This window comes from Pseudopipra pipra, chromosome 1 (assembly GCF_036250125.1).
Source record: "Pseudopipra pipra isolate bDixPip1 chromosome 1, bDixPip1.hap1, whole genome shotgun sequence".
NCBI lineage: Eukaryota > Metazoa > Chordata > Aves > Passeriformes > Pipridae > Pseudopipra > Pseudopipra pipra.
The window spans coordinates 101,523,953-101,549,015 of NC_087549.1; the positions used below are offsets into that span (position 1 = coordinate 101,523,953).

Genomic DNA, 25,063 nt, shown 5'->3' on the forward strand with positions numbered 1-25,063 from the left:
CCTCTTCAGTTCTCTCTGCTATCTCTACCTTACATACCCTCTTTCTGCAACTCTTGACTCCAGCTGCCTTTCTTTAAGACCCATTCCCACAGTCCTCTGACTATTTTCCTTTCTAATCACCTGTGAATTTGCCAGCTGAGTCATTTATGTCAGTTCTGGCAGTCCTCTCTGGTCTGTGTTTTCTAATTCTGGTCTAAAATCTGAATTCTGATTGTGGAGTGGTTTTTTCCCCTCCTTTGATATCATCTGAAGTCCTGAGCTAGAGACTCTCTAGTGCCTTATTTGTCTTTTCTTTTTCATACCTTGCCTTTCATGGTTTTTTTTGTCTTACTTTCTCCTGCGTTATTTGTCATCTTGGGTTGTGTGAATGGGTGACAACAGTAGGTTTTTAAAGGGAAAATGTAGATTGAACAGTAAGAGAAGAGATGTTGAATATTACTTATTACCCTGTGAATGAAACCATAGGAGATTGAGCTGAAAACTTCAGCATGAACATCTCTGTAAGAAATAGGCAGGCCTAAGTAAGTGAATGGCCTTATGGCTGACCAGAGTTTTAATGCTTCTCATTCTTCTGATTGCAAGAGAGAGTGATGGTGATAAGCCAGAAGGGCTGTTTTGTGCAGGGAATGAATGATGGAAAATGCAGCACACTCAGCTGTTCAAAGTAATCAGAAATTCATAGTGGAAAAATCTTATACAGAGAGGGTTAAATCTGAGACTATAATTCTCAGAAACTGTGTTAGAATTCATATGAAAAAGCTTTAAAGACTTCATTTTAATTGACACTGGATACAGGTCATGGCCTTTTGGAGAATTAGAACCAGAGTGTTCATCAGGGAACAATACAAGTTTAGAAGGTCAAGAACTGATTCCTAACCATAAGTGCAAATGTTCTCATGTGTGTTTAATATGAACCGGGAAATACTTTGCAACATGTTGGTCTGGAAGAAATTGGAGCAGAAGCCTTAATATGTACTTTTCATATTAAATATGATATTTTGAATATGTTGTTTAGTACCTTTTAAAGTCATGAGAAAAAGCATGAAGGGCCAGACATGGCTATGACCACATGCTTTTTGTAATAATGAGATCAATAAAGAGCTGAGGCAATGCCGTTCCTAATGTGTTGTTGAAAATTTAATTGTGAAGACATCGGTTCTAACTCACTTGTTTTACCAAAACAGGAAGGGGGAGTGGGTGCAAAGAGTTTCCCACGTTAAATTTAGGAACAGTCAAAATAAAACAAATGCTAAAATTATCCAATTTACTCCAGGCTTTGTGAGGAAGAATGAGCAAGTAATTGTCAATTATGGAGTGAGATTGGAATGCAGGTTGTAGAGGGATAATTAATTGAGAGATATTTAATTTTGATTAGAGTGGCTTGAAAAATTGCCATCTGAAGTGGTTGCAGGCCTGCAGGGCGGTCTGGTGATGATGGGCAAGAGACTGGCATGCAGTGCTTTAATGGGGTTATGAGGTAGATTAGAATCTATCACAGCACTGAAAATAAAATAAAGGATTAAGGAGGAAGAAAGTATAGTCTTATGATCAAGAGTTAGGTCTCTCTACCAGAAAACCTGGGATTGTTCCTCACTTGTGCCATACAGTTCCTCTGTGGCGTCTTTCATGGACTTGAGGGCTGGGTTACACTATACTCCAGGGGTGTTCTCACAGGGTACAAAGCAGCTCCCCTACTAGGATGATTATATTAGTGTTCCCTTCATCGCTGTTCCAGGTTGAGCATCACGGGAAAGGGGAAGAGAAGAGGATTAGTGGGTTTGTGATTGGTACTTCTCTTTCAGTTTCAGTAGGTGGAGTTGAGCTGGGAAGCGGACAGGCACATCTTCGCTAAGTTTTTCCATCCTCCATGCTGACACACCACGCCAGGTAAAGGACTGCCACGAGGCAGCTGTGATTCAGCTGGTGCCATAGCTCTTTTCCAGGGTTTCTGTAAAGCAGCACACATGGCAGCTCATTATTCTGTTTTATATCTCTTCCTTTCAATGTCTCTTTATAACAATAGAATATTTGGAAAAGGTAATACTTAACATCATCTGAGGCTTGTTTATCTAATGCAAAGAATATTGAGACCTATGCAAAAGAAACATGAAGAACAGTTATTAGTTTGCTTAAAATAAACAATTACTAATTTAGCTGAGAGAGTGATTTTCATCTTGTTTTCATTTTGGTAAATTAATAAATTTGAGAACTGAGACTTTGAGGAGAGGATATACCCTCTTCCCTCTGTTCCCTCAGTGGAGACTTCAAGATGACTTAGAGGAAGGCTCCAAAATGGAAAATGTGGTTGCTGTGAAGAGGCATCATTAGCGCAGTATGTGGAAGCAGGCTGCCGACCTTCCTGCACGAACCATTTTACCACAAACAGATTCCTGTTCTGACACACAACTTTCAGCAAAATCATCCAACAACTGTTAGCCAGACATGAATGTCTTTGGCATTCAACAAATTACTTGCACATCAGACAGTGCTGATTACTACCGGAAAATAGTATAAATATCACATTTTATATTACACTTGTAAAAATTGATTCTTTTCCCCTTTGACTTAGTATGCCAGAAAATTTGTTAATTGTGTATGGAGTTCAAGGAGATAAATCTGGCTGCAAAATTACAGATAAACAAATTAATACATGTGTCATTATAATGTTCTTTGGCTGATGCCATTTTCACTTATCACCTGTTTGCATTGTGCAACTCCTTTGACCAAATAGAGTTTCAATTTCTGCTTCATTTTGGCTTATTTATCGATTAAATATGATTCAAATTTAGCATTATACCTTTGTGTATGTATTTAACGTTTTAATAGCCTTTCCCTGCTTTTGTAAAGACATTCATAGATTTCTTAATCAAATGACATAGAGTCCCTAATCTTTATAAAGTATTTCATTTGAATAGTGCTTACAAGGAAAGTTCTTTGAAAAGTTCAAATGAATAGTTGTTTTGCTGGATGTATTTTTCAACCTGACCTGTTTGGCAAATCTTGAAATACATTAATCTGAAAAAGAAGAATTAAGCACGGTATTTCTTTGCAGACATTTAGAATGGGACAGTTTAAAACTTTTTTGGTCTTTCATCTCAAAGTAATGTTTTGAGACCAAGTTATGTTCTGACATACTTTATCAGAACATGAATATCAGTACAGTTTTCAATTGAAACAAATACTTCATTTGACCCCAGAATTCCTTCCTTTTATCCTTTTGACTTGAACTATGGTCTTTGAAAAAGGAACTATTTGCAGAAGGATAATGTTGTTAAAAATACTTCTTTACTTCTAGAAGACTTCAACATCTCAATACCTCACTGGAAAAAACAGAATTTAACTCTATTGATTTTAAAATTTATGTTATGAAAATACAAACTCAGTTGCAATTACACATGTGATTAGCATAACTGCTTTGATTTTGCAGGAACATTTGCATGGATAAAGCTACTACATTTTTAGAAGTGTATGAATGGTTAAGTCTCTTAAGCTGTTGTGTCTAGTAAGAATGGCAACAGAGATTTTGTAGCTGCATGATGCCTGAAGCAACATACTCCAGTATTTCTCTAAGCACAACTGTACAAAATATCTTTTAGCATTATTATTTAAAATGATTGGGAGCTGAATTAGGTCAAAACAACATGGACAAGTAAAATGGGCAGATAAATCTTGATGCTGGATGTTGTGTCCTTTTCCTCATAACTAGTACTTTTGCTGGATCAAGGCTGCTGGATATTCTTGAAAGTCAAAAAAGCAGAAAAAAAAGGAGAGGCAGCCACCTTGATGAGTCAAGTAGATTTCAGATAGGACCAATATTGATAAAATTATCCTGAGCCCAGAACAGAAATAAAGGGAACTTGAAAACTAGGAAGATTAGATATTAATTACATTAATTTATATATTTGTCCTTCCTGTTTTTCTTAGCAATTATAGAACTATTGGGAAAATTCACACTTTCTGAAGGGGCTGATAGTTATGTACAATAGCATATGAATAATCAGGTAAAAGGTAATTGAAGCTGACAAAATCAACATCCTGCCATAGATTTGTTCAAGTCTGTAGCTGAAAGCATGAGACATGGGAAAGGTACAACATGTTCCACTGCTTCAAGACTCAAGCCATCCTTTAAAGCTCTTCTCTGCCTTTGAAAGGAAAATCTTCTGAATTCCTGAAGTAAGACACATCTTAAACCATATGAGCCACTTTCCGTGCTGACAGAATTTAGTTAAAGCTCATTATGTAAAAAGGTGCTATAAGGAAACTTTATAGAGTGAATGCTCTTTATAAACTGGAAGCTAAGGTTCAGCCAGTTTCCATTTAATCCTCCAGTATTGCCTGCAGCAGTCAAGTAAATTTCATAACTGTCTCCCTTCCCCCCAAATGAAAACCATGTGCTTGCTTCATTTTTCACTCCTTTCCTAGTCCCCCAATTCAAACCTCTCCTCAGTGCTTTAAAGAACCTTGCAAGTACTGATACAATTAAAATAGCAGAGTTAACTCTTTCTGTTATTAATTAGGCCACAAGTATTGTCCATCCCAAAGAAGCTGATTACAGTCAAATTGTCATGGGTGTATGGTAATGAAGTGTTAAAAAGCATGTATGTACATTCTCTATTCAGGGAGCTTCTAGAATTAGGATTTTCATTCTCCATGGTGAAATTAATTTAAGTAGTGAGACAAATAGGCAAAGCACTGTAATTTGATATATACTTACTTTAGTTAAATTGATATAGGGCAAGAAAAGAAGTCTTGATTTTGGGCTTTTTCTTATAAAATACTTGAATGTCAAAACTTTTAGAAATAATGTATTCATTGCATATTAGCCAAGTAATTTCAGATTTTTCTCCCCCTGATTTATGTCATTTGAGATTTCTTCTCTAAGAGGAAAACATTTTCTGAATAACCATAGACTTTCTTTATTAACTTATCATGTTAGCACATAAAACGAGCTACCAGGAGGCATTAGCAATTGGGAGTCACATGGATTGTCTGCTCTTCTTCTAGATTCTCATTCTATCCCTCAGAGAGTGCCACATTAGAATCATAAAATCACAGAATATCTTGAGTTGGAAGGGACCCTCAAGGATTATTGAACTCCAACTCCTGGCCCTGCGCAGGACCATCTCCAAGACTCACACCCTGTGCCTGTGAGTGTTGTCCAGATGGTTCTTGAACTCCTTCAGGCTTGGTGCTGTGACTAGTTCTCTGGGAAGCCTGTTCCAGTGCCCAACCACCCTCTGGGTGAAGAACCTTTTCCTAATATCTAATCTAAACCTTCCCTGACACAGCTTCATGACATTCTCTCAGATCCTGTCACTGGTAACCACAGAAACGAGACCAGTGCCAGCCCCTCTGCTTTCCCTCGTGAGGAAGTTGTAGACTGCAATGAGGTCTCCCTTCAGTCTCCTTTTCTTCAGGTTGAACAATACAAGTTACTTCAGTGGCTCCTTGTATGGTTTTCCCTCTAGACCCTTCCCCATTTTTGTGGCCCTCATTTGGACACTCTAATAGCTTTATATCATTCTTGTATTTTGGGGCTCAAAACTGCACACAATATTCAAGGTGAGGCTGCACCAGTGCAGAGCAGAGAGGGACAATCCCCTCCCTGAACTGACTGGTGATGCGTTGCCTGATGCCCCCCAGGACATGGTTGGCCCTCCTGGCTGCCAGGGCACTGCTGACTCATACTCAACTTGCCGTCGACCAGGACCCCCAGGTATATTTCCACAGAGCTGCTCACCAGCATCTCATTCCCCAGTCTGTCCATATATCCAGGGTTGCCTCATCCCAGGTACAGAATCCAGCACTTGTCTTCATTCGTACAGTTGCTGATTGCCTCGCCCTCTAATTTGTTGAGCTCTCTCTGAAGGGCCTCCCTGCCTTCAAGGGAGTTGACAGCTCCTCCCAACTTACTATCATTGTCAAACTTATTAGTGTACCTTCAAGTCCTACATCCAAGTCAGTTATGAAGATGTTGAAGTCTAAGATGGAGTCATGTGGAACCCTACTAGTGACCAGTCACAAGCCTGATTTTACTCCATTCACTATTACCCTTTGAGTCTGAGACGTGAGCCAGTTGCTCACTCCCTGCATGACATGGCTGACCACTGTCAGTCAACCTCATCATTTCAGTGCTGCATAACAACACAGATCTTTTATTGACTCCTCAGATTGCTGAGGGAACAACTATTATTTTTCCAAGAATGAATCCTTTTCCAAGGCTGAAATGCAACTTTAAAGTACATTGTGCATAAAACTACATATCTGAAACTCTGAATATAATTAAAAACAATTAACTGTATATAAAAGTCTCAAGTCTATAAGAGAAAAAGACTAAGAAATTTTTAAGTGTTCCAGAAGCAATTTTATGACTGCTAGAACCTATTAATCAGCCAATATATTTAAACATGATGGAGTTGAACTCTTCTGCTCAGATTGCCAACATATCTTGATGAGAGAAAAACATTCATGTTTGTCTTTCATTATGACCAGAGTTTAAAACAAGACTGTGGCTCCACCAAAAAGCACTTCATGCTGTGAGAACCATACGCCTAATGCTGTGTCTGCTGTCAGATGTCTAGGGACTGTAGGAAGATTTGTCCATCATCATCAAGTAAAACTAAAAAGAATTCTTACTTTGAGATATCAGTGCAAAGAAACAGAATATAGGATTGTGAATTGTTTAGGATTTCTCTAGTGATATTCAAAGATCAAGAAAAATGTTAAAAATAGATCATATTCTGAAGCTTGCATTCAATGTCACATTAAAGGGAAATTAAAACTAATGGGGATAATTTTTTGATTGTAATTAATTTTCTTAATTTATAGGTGTGAATTTTGCTGTTGCATTTTTTAGTTGAAGCTTAAGTCCTTTTTTTGTATTATTTTTCTTACGTGACAACACTATTGATAGTAATTTTAATTGCTGATTTTAATTTTAATCTGTAGACTTCTGTCTTTGCATGTGATAGCAACTTTTGTTAATCCTTGTGATGATTTTAGGAAGCATTTTTAACACATATTACAAAGTTAAAGAGAGAACTAACAGATCTCCATTGTCATTTGATCACAACCATCGAATTTTAACATATGTTTTTCATGTTCTCAAATTCATTTTCAAATCTTGGCATTAATTAGCAAAAGAATGAAAATACACTTCTAAAGACATCTCAGTACTGCACAGTAGCATGAGACTGATGACCTGTTGTGTGTTGTGTGTTTTACTGTATAAACATCCAATTTAAAAATATAGTAATAAAATTTTTTTGGTCCATAATCCATCAAAAAAAATATTGTTTTGTAAATCTGAAAAATAAAGCTGTAGCATTTCTACTGGTATGAAGAGGTTTTTTGCCATTAGATAGGTTCCTCTTAGAAATTTACTATGAGAACAAGAACTGGACTATGGTGAGGTTCTTGAGGGGTTCCTGTGTTCTCTTTGCAGTCTCAAATGATTCTGCGGTTACACATATGTTCTAAGATAAAATAGATGGTTTTAAAGCACTAGATGTTTTCAAGCATATTGATTTGATTCAGATTTGAGATATCAGTTGTTTCTGAACTTAATACCAGTTTCAAACTCTTGACAGCTTTTGCAGGAAAGTATTAATACTTCAGGAGAAAGATTCAGGCAGCTAGCTTCAATGGCAAAATCACCTTAGTTAAATATCGCTAGCATAACAGTACAAAGAAAACATTCTGCATGCCAGAAGGATGTCTTTAGCTTGTCACTTAAAACTTACACCTAACTAGATGAATGATAATGAACAAAATTTTTCAGTTTTCCAAGAGACAACTATGAATGTCCATCTGGGCCTCATCATTAACAGGCTAAAATGCAAAACCTGACTGAATAGCAGTATTGCAGCATGTTTTGGGGTTTCCTCTGACTCCTGTTTGGTTCAGGAGAAGCAGAATCTGTTTTCTTAGTAGCTAATCAAGTACAACCCCAGGTAACATTACACAGCTCCTAGTCCAGATCACCAGTTACATACTTCTCCTTGTAAAATTATTCCTACTTAATTATAGTGAACCTTTAAGTGACTGTGAGTACATTTACCTTAACATTTTAGGGCTTTAAAAGCAAATATCCATTTACCATGCTTTGGTTTACATCATGAAGCTACCTCAGAGACAGAAGGTTGGATTCCTAGCTCATTTGCTTTTTTTCCCTTGATGGACTGCAATCAAAATTAGACACCTACAATTTAGTAATCAAACACAAGGTAAATATAAGCTAAATATCTTGTAGCTACATTTGAGTGTCACTTGCATATATGGAACTTTTAAAAATAATTTTTGGGTGGTACTGTGTTCCTTAAATTCCAAAATGGTCCCAACTTAGCATAGTTTACCTTCACGAGGTTCAGCCAAGATTTCATTGCCTTGAATAGCTGAGCAATAATAACAAAAAAGCAAGCATCAGATTTATGACAGCTCTACTTTCTTTGATGTCTTCTTGAGTGATACATTTATGCAAGACAAATAAGTAAGCTATGCCCATGAGCCTTACTTGAAAAAACTCCAGATTTGTTCTAGAGATGGAGTATCTCTTTTCTCTTCAAGTGTATGTTGATGGATTAAGGAAGAATTCAGGCAGGCCCTGTCAACTGCCTGTAAGCAGAAGCTTGACTGAAGATGGAGCATTTGTCAGTGCTGAAAGGGAAAACTGGATTGTACACACATCTGAGCTGTCCTTTAACACCTTAGACACTCACCACTAATTCAGGTCACATTTTCTGAGTGCATTACTGCTTTTTCCTTCAACCCACAGAGTATTGACTCTAAACCTGTGAATATTCTGTTATACATAAAAAGGAAAGAATTGATAAGGAACATCTGTGTCAATGGATACATGGTATCAGTGACAGTGAATTTCAGCAATACTGAGGATTTTATTATATAGTGCAAATTAATTTTGGCAGCCTGTCTTACCTCTGCTGCTGTAAATCAGAAGGCAGATGGCTTAAGTCCACTGATCTGAAACTAGCTGAATACCACGTCCTTTCTGTGTCTTTAAGTATCCATGTGCCTTTTATTCTTCTGAAAAATTGTGGAAATACTGCTTCCCACATTTTACAGATGAGGAACTGATAAACACACTCCTGAATACAACTCAGTTAAAACTAAGCATTTGAGTTAGATTTGAGAGGTAGTTACATTCTTATTGTAAGATCACTCCATCATAATGGAGTAATATAATAACCATAGTAATGATAGTTGTAGTCAAGTATCAAAGTCATATTCATGCTCTGGATGTGTCTTTCTCTGTTGTCTATGTGCTTATATGAGAGAAATTTGGTTACCATCTTGCAATCCTCAGTCAAATGTCTGATGGTAGGTGAGGTGAATATGGATCATATCATTAATTTCCAAAATCACCCTATACATGCATGGCAGAGAAGAAATCCCATAATGTGAATTCATTTTTTAATGAGAAATCCTTTCTTTGACTGTTTTTGGTAATTTTCCAGGTCACACATTCTATTTGCAGTCCATATCAGTAGTAATTGTCAATTAATTTTATGTGGCAACTGTGTTTTGATCATTTCTAGTTTTCTGTGATTGGAGGATGGACTGAGTCCAGTCAACAGTAGTCATCTTTCAAAAACCAGCTTTCAGTTGAATACCAACAGCTGTATTCAGTAGACTAACAATACATGAAGACAAACCCAGAACTTTTAGCTCTTCCAGAAGAATATTTCTTCAGATATAAGATTGAAGTAAAGGATATGGAAATGTTGAAATAATTTTATTCTATTTATCTTAACTAAATGGTGGTATTGGATGAGTGAGAAAATGTTTGCAAGTATACAGGTTCAGTTCTGAAGAAAAGTCTGTCTAAGTGAAGCCATTTTATATATATATTTATGAAGAAATTAGGCGAGAAGTTTTATGGGAATGGATTTCTAATAGTTCTCTGACATGACTGGATCCTCAAGGGAAATACTATGATATTGGGCTTTTACATAAACACAGACTCTAGATACTGGAGGTGGATCACATCACTGAAAAATCCTTCTGTATTATGAAAAGCCAGGGTTGTTCTCTGCAGTGTGTTTTCTAATGTTTTTACTTAATTTTAGTCTTAAAATTTCTGTCCATCCAAAAGCATAGGTAGATCCTAGCAGCAGAAAATTAAAATGGTGCTAAGTTAATGTTTTTCCTATTTAATTTTCATGTTTTTACATACCAGTGCATCTTCCTCACTTGTTCCTTGTCTCGATTACTGATACTGCTGTTTAAATATTTTAGATGGTAATTTCTTCCGTAACTCGAATACATCCAGAAAAGAACACCAAAGCTGGGGAAGGGGCTGGCGGGCATGTCCTCTGAGGAGGGACTGAGGACACTGGATTTATCTGATTTGGAGAGGAGGAGGCTGAGGGGCAACCTCATTGCTCTCAACAGCTTCCTGAGGAGGGGGAGTGGAGAGGGAGGTGCTGAGCTCTTCTCCCTGTTACACAGTGCCAGGACACATGGGAGTGGTTCAAAGCTGCATCTGTCAGGGAGGTTTGGACTTGACGTTAGGAAAACTTTCTTTACCCAGAAGGTGGTGAAACCCTGGAACAGACTTCCTAGAGAGGTAGTCAATACCCCACTCCCGCCCTGTGCCTGTCAGTGCTGAAGAGGCATTTGGACAGTACCCTTAAAGCCATGCTTTAACTTTTGGGCAGCCCTGAAGTGGTCAGGCAGTGGGTCTAGGTGGTTGTTTTAGTTCCCTTCCAAATGAACTATACTGTTGTATTCTGTCTTTATTCAGTTGTATGGCTCTTAGTTAACATAGGTAAAAGTAGTCACCTCTTTTCATCTTCCCATTATTGTAAGTAATTTTTTGTGACTTCTGATTCATATTCTTTGTTTGCGACTTTGTTTTCTGTTTGGGACAAAACCCAAATAGTGCAAAATTGGAGGTCGCAATAATAAAGAAACACTTCTAACAGTTACTTAGACTCTTCTAGACTTGGGACTTACAGCCTACATCAGTTAGTATTTTTTTCTCAACATTCATGTGCCTCTTTTAAGGAATAAAAGGATTCTTGCCACTTGTGTTTTGAATATCTCTTTCAAGCTCTGGATTTAGTTGACTTCAGATAAGCAGACTAGTGGGGCAAAAAGTTCAGACTAATTAAAAACCTGAACAAACAGGTGTTTGGAGTAATTAATTACAACAAAAAGAAACTCTAGTTTTATGCACTCCACTGTATGTAACATTTAGATACGTATCAATGAGATACAAAGAAATAATGCTTTCTTTTTTAAAAGTATCCTGTGATGTGCACTTAAAATATGACTTAGGCTTATGTGCCACTTGTATTGTCGTACAATACTGTTTTCGAAATAGCTTAATATATCCAACATTACAGTACTTGCCACTTTGGTCTGAAACACCAACCATTTTTTAATGTTGTTAATGTTAATCTCTCCCAACTGCTTTCTTAAACAGCAGGTGATCAACTGGAAAAATTACAATAACTCAGAATATTGTAACACAATTATAGTAATGGATTGGTTTCATTCACCAGCAAAATTGTATTCAATTTTATTGCAACAGAATTATTTAATGAACTTTTTTATCTAGATAGTATAGAAGATACTTACTCTGATCCTCAATTAGGATGACGTACACAAACTTCTTGAGACCTGCATGGAATAGTAAGGAGTTGAAGAGGTCTAGTGTCCAAAGGTAGTTCTGGAAGAAGAGTCTTTTGCAGGCTGGAGTTTATTAGATAGGTTTGCTGCTTGTAGGAAATACATAGTGTATAATAAGCTAGTAGTATTTTAACCAGAAGACTCAAAACATGAAACTTTGATGCATTTGTGTTGCACTTAGATTAAACTCAGGTTGGATCTAGTCTCACAAAACAGCTGCAAGCCTAAGATAATTCCTTTTATTAGCATATTTTTATTTCATTTTATTAAGTGTCACCTCTGTACATTTGTGTTGTTTGATTGCCCTTCATTCTAATTATCTGCTTGAATAGCATCAGTTAGAATATAAGGTCTTACACAAAACGAATTGTCAGAGTAGTGCTTATGGCTTGATGCAAGACAGTTCTTCTGTCAAATATTAACTGCTGTGCAACTTGCTCCAACTTAACTCAGATACAGTGAACTGTTGCAAATTATTGTATTATGAAGTCCCTGACATGGTTCAGAATGTAGACATGTAAAAAATGCTTTTCCAATTACATTGCATATCTGCTTAGATTTGCATGTTTGGAAAAAATACTCTTTGGTCCTGAGAAATCAGTGTCACTGGTGCTTTTAGCGCTGTCATATCCTAGTACTGCCTTATGTAATAGGTGTCACTGCTGAAGCAGAAGAAACCTCAAGACAAAGCTGAGGAAGTTGAATATAACAAAGTTGAATATAACTTCTAAAATACATTAGAATGTTTGAAGATATGAATTTACCCAGATGAACTATTTAGTGCCTTTGTTCATGCAAAACTATGTAAGATTTTAAGTGGAAAAAGCAGTTCTTGGTGTTTTCCTTTTTCTCTTTCCCTCCTTGGTCCCTCACAGCTTCTTTAGCAACTTGTTTCAGCAACTATATGCTCTAATCAACTGATCTGTAAAAGGTATGAAGCTGTTTATCTGGACAGCATGTGAGAATTTCTGTCTCTATATATAGATACTGTGAACTCTCCAGATTTCTGGTAACAATTGTGGTGGAAACAGAGACGGAGTAAGCATCAGATAAAGGACTGATAGGGCTTATATTCAGCATATAGTTGCCTGAATATAAGTTTTCAGGTATATTTTTCATGGTAATTCCACATGGAATGACCGATCCTTCCATTTGTTGAGGCTTAGCCCTGGTACCTGCTTTTTGAGGTGTCCTTGCTGGGAAACTGACAGGGCAAAACAAAGTTCAGGCTCCTTCTATGCCAGGTCTGACCACAGATGGGAAGATAATGTGGAAGATCAGTACAGAAATACAAATGTAATGCTTTATCAGGTTCTCTGTGTTTTTAGGAGTATATCAAGAACTTTCTAGCTTTCTAACATTTTTGTGGCTTAAGGAAATGAACAGTGCTTTCTTAAATTTATTTTCATTTGTGGTTGATGTATATTTTCCAGATGAATGAAATTTTGTTATGGGAGCATCAATAAAATGTCTAGTGTACTAGTTGGTGACATTACTGCAGGCAATTGGTAAGTCTGTACATGAGGACTGCTATATTTCTGTTGTGTTTTATTAATTTAGGTCCTGTATTTTTATTGCTAAGGTTAATGGCATAGGATCGTTAACTTCAAAAGCAAGAGAAGTCTGGAAGCATTGCAAAGTTCAGTGGATGCATTATATCTAAAAAACAGTATTGCATTTTTGCTTACAGTTACATATTAAATACCAATACCAATTGCTTTTTACATTAAATTCTTACGGAGCATCTAATGCACATTGATGACTAAGTAACTGTGAAATATAGTATTTTCAAAAGTGTGTTTTAGTTGTTTTTTTAAGAGGATAGTTTCTGAAAGAAACCACCTCTTTTGTGTGCACACTCGTAGCTGTGAAATACCTTCCTGGCTTTAGTTTCTTTTTGCTTTACTGCAGCTTGTAGAGAAATTTTATGGTTGGGTAATAAAATTCATAACTAAATGCTAATGATGGAAAAGTGGATAACAGTAGCTAAGTACTGAACTGCTGTAAAGGAGTTGAAGATACTAATATGAAGTGGGAACTTATTTTTCACCTTCTCCATACACGTCTTGCAACTAGCACTCTTGAATCCCAATTCCTTGGCGTGGGCATGGTTAGGAGTTCTCTATCTTAAATGCTTTTGTTACAAAGGCTAATGTTAATGGAGCAGAGTATAAATCAGGAAAAATCTCCATGTGCCAGAGTTTCTGTTGGTGAAAATTTCTTTGGACAGATCATCTAGCAACACTCAACAGCATCTATGCAGTTTACTAGGGTAATTCGCACGTGTTTCTACACAGCACTCCTTTGACTTTATTCAAAGTTCTGTGCTTCAAACCACAGTCACAGTTCATTTTCTAAAGTGCTACAAAGGTCAGTGCAAGAGTATGCAGGAATAAACCACTTATAAGAGGTGTAGTGAATCTCTGCCTGAAGCAAACTGAGGGTCTGTAGAGATATGCTCTCATCTGAGTGTACTTTACAATACTAAGCAGATGCCAGTATTAAGTGGCATTCCTCTGTGGATGCACAAGTTTTGCAGTCCTGGGAATACTAGCTCTAATGAAACAGTGAATGATGTATAAATAAAGCGTAACACTTACATGGCAGGTGAAAGATGGATGGAGCACTTAAAAGAAGGCTCTTGGGAACTCAATGCGGTGTGCAAGATTAGAAAACCTATACTGATTATGTACTTCGTGTTGGGTGAAAGAAGTGAGGTTCCCAAGGACTATCAGAAATCAAGTGATATATTAGCATAGTGGAACAATGCTGTTATTTAATGGTTCCTGTGCCCAGTAATAAGTTTGTGAATATTTGAGGCTTTCTGACTGTTGATATTTCTTTTCCACCTATAAATATATTCTTGCCATAACATGCATACCTATCTGAGAAAACAAAGGATTTCTGTAACAACTCTTAGAAATGTTCAGTTTTGTTGAAGATGGCACATTTTGAAAACACAGTACCCCTACATGGTGGAAAAACACCTCAGTCATTTTTCAATCCAGACTTGCATCTGCATATGACTTACTCCAATATTACATGGCAAAAAGTTATTTCTGAAAAAACTTAGTTGTACAAAGCCTCATCAGAATTTTCTCTTCATCATCTCCAGCTTCATAGGCAGGTCTGGATATGATGCCTGATGAACAAATTAAACATCTACAGAGTTGTTATTAAAACAATGGGAGTGGAAAAGTTCCTGGTATTTTTACCCCACCGGGGCACTTATGGCACACAGCGCTTAAAGGTGTGGCAGTCCTACCTTATTATTAGTATAATCTAGAAAATATGTTTACCTTTCATTAACAAGTCAGTTTCCACAGAGGAAAACATCTGTAAACTTATTTTGTTGTTGTTTAATATAAGAGATAAATGCCAATGAAATAAAATAGAATTATAAAGCCTTTCACTTGGCATTCTGGATGTCGCCAAAATAATATAGCCCATATTCAGCCCAGAATACTCTTCTTAATTTTTATGTTCACTTGCATTTCTAAAAATTACTTGTAATTAGGTTTTTCCATGCTTTTTGTTCAGAGAAACTGCTAACATAATATTTAAATGCTGAATGTAGTATCTGTAATAATCCAAAGTAGAAAAAATATTATCAAAACCCAGTGATTTGTAACACCATTGCTAGCAGCAAATTACTGGCAATTCTGACTGAAAGAAGTAAAACCAGTCAGTATTTCGGACTGTTGCAATAATAAAATCAATCTGTTTCTGTAGCACCAGGTGATCAGTGTGGAATTATCAGTGTTAGACAGGAAAGCTATGCTGCAGCTGGAGATAGACTCTTTGAACTCAGAGCCAGTGCTTTGAATACAGCCACACCTCATCTTGCTACCAGCATGAGCCAGGTCTCACATCCAAATAGCAGCACAGCCAACCATCTTTGCTAAAATATTTCTGTGAATTTAGGATTTACACATTCAAACCCACCAAAAATATGGGTTTACAATCAGATCAATTCTCAGGGAAGAAACACATCTGAAGAGTATATGTATTTTTTACCAATAAACACAGATTCTTTCCTCTGCCACGTTTCCAGACTGATGGTGCAAGAAGTTGTCAGGGAGCTATACTTGGACATCTGAGGAAGGGGCCTGATTTTGGAGCACACAGAAAGCCCCTTAAAGTCAGGGTCAGATCCGCAACCTTGAAAATCAGAGTTAATGACAGACTTGTATTCATGCATTTTTGTATATTTTGTGCTGAGTTATAAATCTTTATTCTCTTAATCTCCTTGCTATTAGTTACAAATATTGAATATACCATATGCTAATAAACCCCTCTGAAATACTTGCTTCTCCACAAGAGTTAAAAAACAGATTCTTTACTGGAATACGGTATACTATTAGAAAAAAAAAAAAGTACATTCTTTTACTCTCATTACTTTTCAATATATCTGATGAAAACATATGAGATTTATATAGACTTATTTAGCAGCTGTCTCATATTTACTTAGACAGTGAGGTATAAATTGAATTTAGTATTTTTTCTCAAGAATAAGTATGTGTTTGATGATTAGGCAGTAGCAAAGGTGTTTCTGCTCTGTCACAAATGGATTTCATTGTTTAATATTTTTTGATTGGTTAATGTCTCTGCATTGTACTGTGGCTAATTTAGCACTATGGACTTTTTAATTTTTATTTTGTAGCAGAAGGTGCTAAGGGAAGTAAAACATTGTTATGAGAACTAATCTGAGCATCAGGGTCATGTCTTACTTTGATTATTGAATTTGAAAGATGATTTAGGAAATTGAGTTACTAAAAATATTAATTGCCTTGTTCATATTGGCCACAGAAACAGTTTGCTGAGTAGATTCTCAGGGAGGGAGAAGGTGAGTCTGTGAAGAACAGATTTTTATAGGGTGCCTAGGAAGAGCTCACTGTGGTGGATGTATTCTGTGCCAGTATTACGAACCTATAAAAGAATCCTGGAAACTTATCCAGGAAAGGTGGTAAAGTTTCACCATCTTTACGCTCCTTTCTGAACAGAAGTCTAATTTTAGTCTAATGTGCAGGTTGCATAATTTCAGATTTTTGGTGTTTCAGTTAATGGATGACAAGAAGTAGGATTTCCATTGGGATACTTACATAGAGCTTTGAGAATGAAGAATCTCTGTGGAAGGTCTTGTCTCGAACCGTAGTAAGAATAGACTGCTGGTGCAGGAAATTAATGAGGGTGGCTGTTCATACAGAAGTTGAGGAAAAGCTGACAAATGAGGGCTCACACCACTTTAAGACATCTGCTAGTGATGTTAGTCATACAAAAAGGTGTAGGGGACAAGAATCAAATGTGCAAGAGAGCTGAAAGAAGAGAAATGCTGGAAAGGTAATACAATGTCAAACTTGAAAGTTAAATAAAAAATGAAGTGGCCAACTCTCTGCTTCCCCAAATGCATACAACACACTCTACACCAACATGAGATATGTAAGATTAAAAAAAAGTAACTTGAAATTCTTGGCAAAGAAGGAGAATCTTGACATAGTAGCCATTACAGAAGAATGTTGGCATGACAAAAATCAAGAGGAGAGTGTAATACCTTGCTATAAACTGAACAGGAAGGACAGATTAGGTCATAGAGCTGGGGGAGCTGTATTAGGGCTATACTGTTGAACTTTCTGATCAGGAAACGGATATTGAGTCCAAAACGTTGAAGGAGATCAAAGAATCATGTAAGCCTAATGAGGTAGTAATAATGGGTGAATTCAACTACCTTCAGCTGATCAAATGTCACACTGGGACAGAGCATAAGGGAAGCAGTCTCTCATCACTCTGAGTGATTGCCTTTCTGAAACATTTAGTTCAAAAATATGGACATGGAAATTCTTAAGCAACATAGAGGAATGCAGGTAAGAAACTCTTAACTCCTGTATCATAACAAACCTTCTTTGGTTAAAATCATGGCTACTGTACAATTCAATTCAATACTGAAGAGCCAACAGCTAGTTGTTATTGTGTCCTGTTGCAACATGAAATGGTGATAAATTTCAAATATGAGAGGTAGATGCAGGTAAAGTGGAGATATATGTGATTCATCAATACAATACTTAGATACGGTAGAGAGATCATATTACCTTCTCCAGATGAGCTCTCTGTGCTAGAATCTGTGTTTGGAAAGAAGAACAATAAAGTTATTAGTGATAAAAGAACTCTTTGACAACAGAACTTGAAAATACTTGGGATTGTTGCATAGAAAAAAGGGGAAGGGGAAACATGGTAATATGCAAACCATTCTGCTGTGTAACAGCATTCTAGAAATAAAAGACCAACTAGAACCAGGCATCAGATGGGGATATGTTTAATATCCTTTTCAAATTTCAAATGAGTTAACATATTTTTATTTGGAAAGAGGTACTTTTAGGATGTGGAATGCAATTCCAATATGGCTTTGTGTTCACAACACGTGCTATTACTTCTTCAGGGGATGATTATGGCCATAGCTCTATGTTCAGCACGTACAGGGAAAACTATTATTATTTTTTTGTGGTTTGGAGGCACAAAGAGTAATTACATTTACCAACAGCCAGCTATCTTGTGGCTACAAAAATATGGAGAAAATGGTTACATCATTTCCTTTGTGACCCTGAAAATCCTTTTCACTAAACTCTAGATGAAACTGTGAAACCTGTAGAAATGCATATTTTTAATGTATGGCTCTACATTAAATAGAACTTGTAACGTTTGGATCAGGGAAGGATGTAGGTGGGGGCTGACAAGGTTTGATATGTTTCTGATTCCAGCATCTCCTTTGATTTGGATTTGTAAACTGATTCTATCTTAGGTAGAACAGATTTGAAACCTTGCTGGCAGTTCTAGGAGAAACCGTGTTGTTACTGGTGGTTAGTTACAAGCATCATCAGTTACATCACAGTTGAAGTGAACTAATGTGATATGAAATGTACTTTATGATGATCCCAGAATTTGCCAGATGTTTATTATGTGGCCAACAACTCTAACATCCGCATGAAAAAGAACAGACACCATGTTTCTGATTCTCCTACCTGCCATTTGTGCTGTTGCATCAATAATACAGTCAATTATTTTTCATAACGTATAAGAAGGCCATTCATTTTGAGGGATAAAAGGAAGATTAATCTTTTTGGTAATAATATTCATGATGAATTTTGTTTCACAACTTTTGTTACTTATAATCTTTTTATCAAAAGAGCCCTTTTTTATATGTATTGTTATCATATTTATCAAGGGAACGACCCATCATCAAGCATCAGATATTCTTACAAGTTGTGAAGTGTCCAAGATAAAAAAACTTTCCAAAGCCATATCCTGCATGTAGTTTTCCTGTTTTTTAGATACATAAACAGATATTCATACCTAGGTCTCAAAGAATAGTATTGATAATATTGAACTGAACATACCCACTGGTAATATATAAATTGACACAGAAAAGTAGTGTCAGATGGATAATTTTTTTGAACAAGGTGACAATACAAGGAATAACTGGAGTTAATATTTGATCCTCCTCGTGAAAGCAGGTGGATAAGGGATTTTAATTCTCCTTGTTATAAAAATTCTAACTACTGGACACAGTACTCAAGGTGTGGCCTCACCAGTGCTGAGTACAGGGGGAGAATCTCTTCCCTGGTCCTGCTGGCCACACTATTCCTGATCCATATTAAACAGTTATTACTGAAAGACTGAGGACTGTGCTTCTGATTCCCTTAGAGTGTTCTCAATGTAAAATGCCACCCAAGGTTATTTGATTCGGAAAATCTTGAAGACTAACAGATCGTATAGTATTTCTAGCCTGGAAAATAAGCCATATGGAAAAAAATTAAAATTTTCATCTACTAATTGCTGTCATCTTTTACATGATCGTCTTGGTTTGTCAGTTCCTTATGCTGAGCTAGGTGAATACAAACACAGTAGAAGACTCTACCAATCAGACAGATCATGACCATCTGAAAGGTACAAGACAAAGGAGGAAAAAGCCTTTGAGTTATGTATCTTACTTTTTCCTCAGACCTTCTTTGTCTTTGCTGATAAAGGATGTGAACACTGCATTCTCCCAAAGGCTAGGATGCAGTAATCTTATATATTTCCTTCATAGGAAGAGTTGATGCAGTTGTTTTTTTCTTTCAATTTCTTTTTGGGAATCCTAATAGTGGAATTCATGGAATGGGAAATTACACAGTTCTTTTAAACAGTGTTGCTGATGTTGGAAAAAAAACACAGTTTTTGACCAGAGTCATTGCTTGGGGACCATTTTCTTCAAAAGAAAAGTTGGAACTAAGTATACCAATATAGGCTTAGTAACTGTAGAAAATAAATGTAATAGCAAGTGTTTTTGAGTAAAGAATTTATCTGACAGGGAAAATCAACACCGTACTTATCATGAAAATAGAAAGGAAGCTTGACTGCATCTTAAACAACTCTTTTGAAAGGAGTAGAAGTTAGACTGGTGATCATCAAAGATACTTCAGGGGTTTTGTAGTTCATTCTGTAAAGAAAAGGGACATGGAACTTGAGCCTAACAATAAAAGATTTTTTAAAAAAATGTCTTTTAAATGTATTTTAAGTCTGCTTTATGAGAATAAAAATTTAGAGACCCAAACCAGAGAAAAACATGAGTTTTTTGGAGCCCTGAGTACCTGCTAGAGAATTTGTATGTGTTTCTTTAACCAAATGGAGCCACTTTTAGGTACATCCTTTAATTTGCCATCTAAAGAACTGCTTGTGCACCTGAGCGTGCAGTGGATTTCAAGTTCAAATAAGTGTGTTCTCTTGCATTCAAGTCCTAAATAATCAATTAAATGCATAAAGAAAGCCCATGTAAGCAAGTTACAGAGAAAGGAGGCCAAACTTTCAATACTGTTGATCAAGGTCATAACTGGAAAGATTCTAAATATGAGTTAAAACAAGCAATTATATTTCCTAAAGCTGTCATTTGGGAAAAAATTCTGAATGTCTCACTTGAATGTCTACCAAAATTGCCGTTAACCTTCTGAAAGAGAAATAGAACTAATGATTTGGGATACCGCCAAACAATTAGACCACTGAACAGACATTGTTCCACCAGCATCTATTATCGGAAATATCTGGATTTCTAAATGTCAGCTAAATAGGCTTACCTCACAAGCAAAGAGAAAGCTGACCTGACCTTTTGACACCACCTGTTCAGGAATGGGAATTTCTTAAGCAGGCTATTCTACACAGATAAAAGGTTCACAAAATTTGACCTGGAAAGAATGGTTAAGGGAATTAGTTTTGTTTAGTCTAGAAAAGAGCAGACCGAGGGAGGATGTGATTACAATCTTTCAGTACATAAAAGAATGTTATAAAGATGCTAGTGATTGGCTTTCTGTGTCCACTTGGGGAAAAAACAAGAATAAAGATGTCTCATGCAAAGGTATTTAGATTATGTATTAGGAGAAAAAATTCTAATAATAAAAATAGAGAATGTGATGCACACTACATAAGAAAATGCTCATCTCATTAACTGGAAATTTTCAAGAATAATTAGACCAACATTTGTCATTAATAGGTAAGATTGATAGTGTTATTCATGGTGCAAGGTGAATAGGTAGATGTATTACATGATCTCTTAATAGTCTTTGCCCATCTTTCACTTGCTGCAGCTGATGCATTTGGCAAGACAATCTAGATTTGTTATATTGGATATAAAAATAATTGCATATTCTGAGGCTTTCTATTTGTAGAAGATACTTCAATAATGAAATAAATATATATTTTTTAAGAATTCTGATTATGTGTAATGATATGTAACACCATTACAAGGATAGCAGAATAATAGATAAGGAAATTATACAGCTTGATTATTGGCTTTGGATGCAGAAGTCTCTTAACAAGAGCAGTGAGTTTGCTAGTATGCATTTCTTTTTCCCTGTTACTTGAGTATCACATATTATTTTTTGGTTGATGTTAATAACAAGGAGCTGAAAATTGCAATGAATGATCATCCCATACAGATATACACAGGGCTGAAGCATGGCACACCCACTCAAAAGAACAGAAGAACCATCAACATTATTTTATCTTTTCTAAATCCTTGTAAAAGCTATTACATTTCACAGTATGATCCATCACGAGCTCAAAAGCAACTGAGTAACAGTGAAAAAATAAACTAGAGAATATAGGTTATGTGTAGGCCTTTATTACATATTATAGATTGAAATGAAATTGTGTGAAGGTTTTAATACTCAATCTGTGTTGGTACCAGTTGCCTGTTGGTGGTTGAAAGTGTAACATGCTTGCAGATCAGTTTCTTATGTTTGATATTGGGTATAAGAACTTAAAGATATGTTAGAGATGTACAGTCTTACTGAAGCATTTATTTAGATGCATAAATAAAAAGTAGTGTCAAACATCGGGGCTTTCATTTTACAAATTAAGCAAACTACTTGAGTTGTAGCTCCCTGTATTTTCAGTTAGTCTATGAAAGAACATGATGATGTTTTTCTCTTTTTTTCCTCTTGAGTTTAGGAACTGGTTATATTTTTTATTACATACATGTTTTGTTTTGTTTTGTTTTCCTAGGTACTGCACAATGGACTTGTGATGGAAATGAATCATCCAACAGCTGGGAGGATCGCTGTTCCAGGTTAGATGTTTAATCCTTTTTTTTCTAAATTAAATGCTACATGACATCCTGAGTGTTTCTGGAACTCAGTTGAGGACATGATGCATCTTCACATTTCAGTCAAATGGACAAAAGTTTATCCAGGCTGACATTTGTGCTCATAGTCATTCCGGTAGCAGAAAAATGGGTTAAAATGTGTGTTAGAATAGCTTCTGGTTTCCATCGGTCAGTTGTCATAAAACATGAACATAGATTTGATAGTATTTGCAAAATCCCACTGCTAGAAATATTACTGCTAAGTCATTTACATGAATATGTGAATTTCTTTTTGATTTAGGTATATTTTGAAGTTTATACAAGCTTCTTTTAGGGAGATTTCTGTTGTAGAAAAAAAAAGAAGACAAAAGAGGAAGGAAATTTATACTGAAGACTTAATGAAGATCAAGATGAAGTCTTAAATAGCTATTTTGTATTTCCAAAGAATACAAAAGTAATAAATTAGTCCCTCTTTTTTTAAGCTCTAAATGGATCAGGAGCTGGTGTAGCTTTCCTTCCATTAGAGTTAGTTATGGAATGATGTTAGATTCATCCAGAGCCATTATGATCCTTGCAGTTGGCTCTGTTTTGACTATTGATCCTTATCTGATAATCTGTTAGCTACTGGGTCAACTCTTCCTGCTGCTCTATGCTTTTCTCTCTCCCAGGCCACACTGAGAATTGTTTCTCTGTTCGTTCAAAGCACCATGTCATGTCTGTTTTTATAAGAACTTACATTTTGATTTTCTGTTCCAATTCTACCCTCTGACACAGCATCCAGTTGTCATCAATTTCAGTTGACTTGAGCACATGTAGTGTTATGCAGAATTTGACTCATAAAATTTATCTTAATTTGCACATCCTGGAATCACACTGAGATGCAGAAAGAATGATTTGAAAGAAACCAATCCCATATTAGATCATGTTTTCTGCATGAATAGAGGGGGTGTTTTTCTGCATCTATGTGTATGCTCCATATTTGCTCTTTAACACAGTTTGCATTCTACATTCCAAGTCTCACTAGACTTGGATGTTCGGTTGATTGTATTAAAAATTCTTCTAATTTAGATGCACATATCTGGAAATAGTAATCCCTTTTTTAATTTTCTTACAGAAAGGCAATCCTGGTTTATTTATCCAAAATTAAAAGACAAATAAGAGATTTTGATTTAATTATTTTTAAAGAAATAGACAGAAAAGCCTTGCAGATGGTGGAGGAAGTGTGTAAGGTTTTCATGTTGCATACAGTGTATAATCTATCTTAGAGAAAGCAAATACTCCTTAAGGGGATAGGTTAAACTGCAAGAAGAGGAAAGAGATGAAAGGAATGTTCTAATGTCTGTCAGCAGCGATAGAAAGTATTGGCAAGAAAGTGAGTTTTTACATAGGTAAGCCATAGTACTTCCCAAATCCTTAGTTATTTTTTCTTTTATTAAACTAGTGACACTGCACTAAACTAAAATAAATCATCTTAATCTCTAATGGTTTGCCATTTAGATGGACTTCTATGAAGAGTTTCTTGTATTGAAGCAGATGGCTGAAATGATTATTGGATATTTGAGCAGGAAGAGTAAAATTCCTTTCCTTCCTAGCATGGGAGGATAAGGAGGGGAGAGACAGGGGAAGGAAGGGTGAAGAACACTCTGTGTGAGTAGAATGGACCTATTGATATCACTGGAAAGACAGTGCATTGCTCTGTCCCAGAATTAAAGTGCATAGGTGGGTTTGGCTGCTGTTGATGGTAGGTAATGGAAGTATCCTGGATTTATTCTGCTCAATGATGTACCTGAACAGCACAGGGAAGAGTGTGCAGAGGCGGCCTCCAGTAGATAAGCTTCTTCTCAATGACTATTTAAAATAGTGGTTTTTTACAATGTGATTATATTTTAATATCTTGTAATTGGTAGAGAACAGCTTTACTAAGCTCTCAGTTTCTGCCTCAGGTTTGCTTATTAAGGAAAATTAATATATTAATTTGAATGTTGAAACTGAATAGGCTAAAAATGTCTGTCCTTAAAGAGACTGGGGAGACTGATCCCAAAATAAAAATAGGTTACTGTTATTTCTTAACCATATAAGTCAGATTTTAATGTGTCTTTTAGTAATTGAATTGAACATCACACTTGAGGCTCTTAACAGAGGTCAGACTTGTGCTGCCAAGTAAAGTTTTGAGTGCAGTGACATGCACTTATTAAGTGATAGCATGCTGGCAGGTTTCAGCTCTAGCATGCATCTAGCATGTTGATTTGCAGTAGTCCTTCTCCAGGCATGGCTCCAGTTGAAGAGTTCATTCAAATCTGTGTGTGAATTCTCCATTGTAGATCTTGCAGCTTGAAATTATGAGGGATTTTGCCATTAACTTTAATGTAGGCTACATTTTTAAGGTTGGACTTGGTAATTCATACTTCTCCTTTGCTTAAATATCTTTTGATATGGTTATTGAATTTGGTTCTTTCCTCACCTAGTGTATGTTTTCCCCCTTGCAGTTTTTAAGATTCCCAGCCTGGGGTTATACTGTGTGCTGATAAGTGCATCATCAGATAGTGGTGAAACAGGAGTGGGAGAAGTTAAATTACAAAAACCATATTTCTACTAATTTTTCTTTTCAAAATGTATATTTATGGTAGGAGAGAAAGAGACCTTGCATTTTGATATCTCTTGTTTCAAGTATTCATGAAAAATGTCTATGCACGTATACACTGCTGCTACTAGTATCAAGATATCTTAGATTCAAGAATGGATGTGAAAAAGGAAGTTCATTGTATCTGACTAAGAGTGACTGTATAAAAGATTGTGAGAACAGTT

At 36.1% G+C, this 25,063-nt stretch overlaps 1 protein-coding gene across 3 annotated transcripts in view; it reads left to right on the forward strand.

Moving 5' to 3' along the window:
* Nucleotides 1-25,063, forward strand: part of SUGCT (succinyl-CoA:glutarate-CoA transferase) — a 313,399-nt gene that overhangs the window by 236,496 nt on the left and 51,840 nt on the right. For all 3 annotated transcript variants that reach the window (XM_064668265.1, XM_064668271.1, XM_064668278.1), the window contains one exon: nucleotides 22,180-22,243. In XM_064668265.1, coding sequence (XP_064524335.1) covers nucleotides 22,180-22,243 — 64 coding nt within the window. The remainder of the gene's footprint in view (nucleotides 1-22,179; nucleotides 22,244-25,063) is intronic.